Here is a 4571-nt window from a genome sequence, read left to right as displayed (position 1 = left end):
TTTTCCGTTCGTGTAAGCAATGCGTCGCACAAGAATCGGGGGAATTAACTACGCCGACAAGACCGATTAGTTTCTTCCCAATTGCATAATACCGCGATCTGATTATGAGGCACATCGTAGTGGAGGACTACGAAAATTTGGACCAACTGGGGTTTATATGTAGCATCCCACGTAGTAGGTGTCACCCTCGATACCGGCAACGTCATCTTCCACATGCATAATGTGATCCAGCAGCCTGAAAATTAAGTGTACTTTTACTGAAGCGAGAACTCCCCGACTTTGCTCGCCGGGCTGCTGCTGTAGTGTAGCAGACAGAAAACAAAATAATATGCCAGATTATATAATAGAACCTCGGTTCCCAGCGCAACAGTCTCACGTTTAACCATTAGGCTACAAAACGCATGCATACTTCCGTCGCGGCAACTCCGAGTAGCTCCTCGAGGCAGTTAGCGCTTGTACAATGGCTCGTATAGCACATGCGTGCAAGAACACGTTGAGTGTGCCAGTTTTCATTAGACATACGCACACTCGCGCAGGGCCTTTGTGACGTTCGGTGGTGGCGCTATGTCGCGTTTCCGCGCGCCGCCTTGGTAGGCAGATGGTTGCGCGCGGTGCGATCGCCACCGAAGTCCGCATACGCGTCTCTTATCGAGATGCACCGTTTCGTCGTGCCGGTTCACCGAAGCTTCGCTTACTGCAGTTTTCGCTGTGTGCGGGATCTTCGTGAAATCTATAAGTGAAGGGCTTCTTTGATTCTACACAATCTCCTTCTGCCACCTCCCACTTTGTGTGGAAGAGCTGCCTGACCTAGAAAACTGAGCCAATGCTGGGCTGGAGACAGTGCAATTGAAGTGCAAGTGAAGTGAAGTGCAATTAGACATAGGCCAATCCCGCTAAGACAGTGTTGTTAAAGGAGCGCAACATGACGGGCCGATCCTGCCGACCACAAGATGCACAAGACGTGTCCTCGGAAGGGTGTTAATTCGTAACGCGGAGCGACAGTGGAGGCAGAGCAACGCCACAGCCCCCACATGCCTTGCAGCACTAACCCAACTGAGCTAATCAATAAGTGTTCCCAGCGACGCATCTCAACAGGTCAACCCGGAAGCTTTCGAATTACTTCTACAATTACCCTCCAATAGGCTCCGCCCAATCTTTTTTCTCCTTTGCTCATGCCCAGGATCAGACCTCTCAAATCCTGGCAGTCCAGAGGGCTCGCGAGAGGGCCGTCAGGTTTCACCTGATGGTCCCCGAGTGGGCCTAGCCAGGTGACGTGGAGCTTGCTTACGTCTATAGTGGACCGAATAAAGTTGTTTCTCTCTCTCTCTCTCTCTCCTTTTCTCATGTATATGTTACTTAACCGTACAACGCTGCTGAATAAACAAAGCGCGCGCGCACAATTTTCCGATAACGCCAGTTAATACAAAGTGCTGTAAAATCGAAATCCTCGCATCTCTTTGTTGTCATCAACAGTCGTGACGTCTTAGCGGTTGACGATACCTCGCGCTCCTAGTGACGCAACGATGCGCGTCATACTGTCGTTAAAGGTAGAAACACAATCGGTGTAGCTGTGTTTCAGCGGTTTGGCAGAACAGGCTCACCGCGTTATTGCCGAAAGAGAGACAAGATAGGTGAAACATGGTTACTCATGATTGGTCGCTGATTACTCACGACTGGTAAATCATTGAGCTGCGTATGTGCTGCACCGGGGACACAAGCATTTTTGCAGTGACGTAAGGAAAGGAACATCGGCAGAAAGCCAACATAATAGCTACGACAGTGACAGAGGCGGAAGAATACCGGTAAAATAAAGAAATATTAAATATTATACCACTCAGATAACTTTGTACAGAAACGGCTCATGGTAAAAATTATTGTAGCACATAACGATAATACAACATCAGTCTTCTTGTAAAGCACATTCATATGGCCACTTGAGAGATATAGTATCACAGGCGTTGGACTTGTCTTAGAAAGATGCCAAAAAGGACACATTCCTAAATGAATTCGTATTGTAAGATCTCGAGTTCGACAAGTAAACGGCTGGGGGGGTTCCGCGTTTTTGTGCGGGTGTTGCCAAGCCCCATTTTTGAAAATACGCTCAGCCTTTTCATTTGCAAGGCCGTGTAATTTCCAGACACGACGTCCTTGTACAACTGCAAATATAACATTCTTATGACTAGTTTGATCGAAAAGATTCATAAAAGAAACAGAGTTAGAAGAAAACATGCTTGAACGTCTGCGCATAAAAAAATTCAGTTCACTTGAGCTCAAAAAAACTGCACATCAACGTCCTACAAAACTTACTAGCCAAGGCCAGTGTGTATGCGACAATACAGTGTGTATGCGACAGTGTGTATGTGTCAGCCTACCTAAAGAACGAGCACTTGCTGAAAGGGTTCATGCGAGAACCAACCTTGCAGTGAAACACTTCCGAAAAGTCCCGCGAATGCCGCATCAGTGCGTTGCAATTCGTGGTGGGCGAACGACGATTCTCCACTGAGCAACTGTGCAGACAGATAGCCATGAAAAATGTCCTCTTCTCGTCAATTTCGCGGCTGATCTGCATGAGCGACGTGGAATCGGACATCCCTCTAGAAAATGCCGCCTGGACAACCTCGAATGCTGCGATATCGGACAAGCTGATGGGCTCCTCGCCCAGACATTCGATCTTTTGCTTGTAGACCTTCGCCGTGCTGTCCGAAAGCCATGACCAGCGTCCGGCTTCAACAAGTCCTCCGTTCGAGTACAACTTTATGCCGGTCAGATCCTGCATCTTCATCATCGCAAGGGCAAACGCAAACGCCAGGCTCCCGTAATACATTCCCGGCGTCCCTTGCGGACAATACAGAGGCTTTTCGAGGGCGCTCACGGCTACGTCGACCCTGTTCGCTAGATAGTCGTAGTCGAATAGGACAGGGAACAACGCGGATCGCATGTTCATCGTGGCGTCATGAAGCGGAGTGCCGGCGAGGCTTAGCATCAGCTCCTGCGTGCTGGTCCACAGTCTCACCCACGAAGTAGTAGTTGCGTTCTCATTGGGAAAGTTAGCGTACATGGTTTCTAGCTCGCTTTGGCCGAAGAAGGGCTCAGGCGGCCAGAGACCCACTGACATTGCGCTAAGTTTTTTGATGGCGACATCCTTGCTCGCTTGATCAATCCACGAGGAGGAGGCGATCATTTTAGTGGCCATGTCCTTGATATCGGTAAAGTTAGCGTCGAGTTCGCTGCGCTCCTGAGGTGTCGCGCGCTGCCCAACGTACAGCGCTGCGATTGCGGGCCTGTAGACGCCCTCCGTTTCCCTGGCGCAGAGAATCGGCTCGTAAATGTGCCAGTAATTCGGCCCCCACATCTCCAGCAAAGTGCTGTCGACAACCCACGCGTGTATTTGGACGAGCTGCCAGGACAAGTGGTCGACGAGTTTCTCCCTGGCGTAGTGGCTGAACAAGTCGTCGATGGTTGAAAGCACCGATTCGTCACTAGTGAGGACTTCATCTTCAGGTGTGAACGCGTGGTCTCCCCCGCTGCCAGCGATATATTTGTTTACCTGGGTAAGCCACTCGTCCGAGGATACATGCTTGGTGTGACTGCCGATATCCGAGAAATGAAGCAAAAGTGGCACGCTCGGGAAGACATCTGAAAGCTTCACAAGCTTGTCCGTTATCTGTACCTCTTCTCTGGCGAGATCATTGACTTCGTTGCGATCTCTAGGGAGCGACTTCCTCCCTAACAGGGCCTCGAAGTGTGCCACCCAATAGTCGAAGTAGCGGCCCTTATCGACTGTCTGCCGGTTTCGCCACATGATGAACTTCAACCGACCTAGGCAGCACGGTTTGAGCACTAATCTGCGACGTCCGCTTTGTGCGGCGCTACGAACGACTCTGAGCGAGAACCAAAGAGGCAAGGCCAGCCTGTAGTTCAGTTCTAATATGGTGCCCATGGCGCTGACGCTGCCCGGAGGCATATCGGGCCAGGTCAAGCCAAGCGACCGGATAAACGCGACGAAGACGTCCGCGTCACCTTGAGTCCTGTCAGTTCTGGTCATGCAGCTGCGGTAGAAACGCAACGCCTTCTGTGCGACGCCAGACTTGTCGACTGCGGCGCCCATTTCGAGCACATAACCGAATCCCTCGATCCACTTGACGACGAGATCGCTCTGTGCGGAAATGGCGAGATCGGGAAACTGATCGAGTGGTCTCCACCACGAGCAGACGTAGGACCTGCGAGGATAGTGCTTGCATGAGTTCGATATTCGTGTGACTTTCTTCTGACCTGACAACACACTTTCGCCGAGAGTGAAATGCCGAGAAATGAAACATGAGTCACTGATGAGTCGATGCTGACTAAATTTCATGGGAGCAGACCAGCGCAAACAACACAAACGCAGCAAAAGAGACGCAAACGCAGCGCTTGCTTTTTTTTGGTTCAACTGAAAACCGTAACAATCAAACTTTCACGCTGACTAAATATTTAGTGTGTCAAACTTTGCAATGGTCAAGCAAATAAGCGTTTGTAACAGATGTGTCTGTCAGTGAAGAATGATTATAGGTTTGGGTATTTCTTTCATCATG

The 4571-nt window shown here is 50.0% G+C and overlaps 1 protein-coding gene across 1 annotated transcript; it reads right to left on the bottom strand.

Moving 5' to 3' along the window:
* Positions 1–2368: 2368 nt before the first annotated feature.
* Positions 2369–4108, bottom strand: LOC129387872 (neprilysin-1-like). The gene has a single exon (XM_055077580.1). The coding sequence runs from the start codon at positions 4106–4108 to the stop codon at positions 2369–2371; it is 1740 nt and encodes a 579-aa protein (XP_054933555.1).
* Positions 4109–4571: the final 463 nt, after the last annotated feature.

The sequence above is a fragment of the Dermacentor andersoni genome, chromosome 3 (assembly GCF_023375885.2).
Source record: "Dermacentor andersoni chromosome 3, qqDerAnde1_hic_scaffold, whole genome shotgun sequence".
Classification (NCBI taxonomy): Eukaryota; Metazoa; Arthropoda; class Arachnida; order Ixodida; family Ixodidae; genus Dermacentor; species Dermacentor andersoni.
Note: the sequence above shows the minus strand (reverse complement) of the source record. Positions and strands in the feature narration are given on the sequence as shown.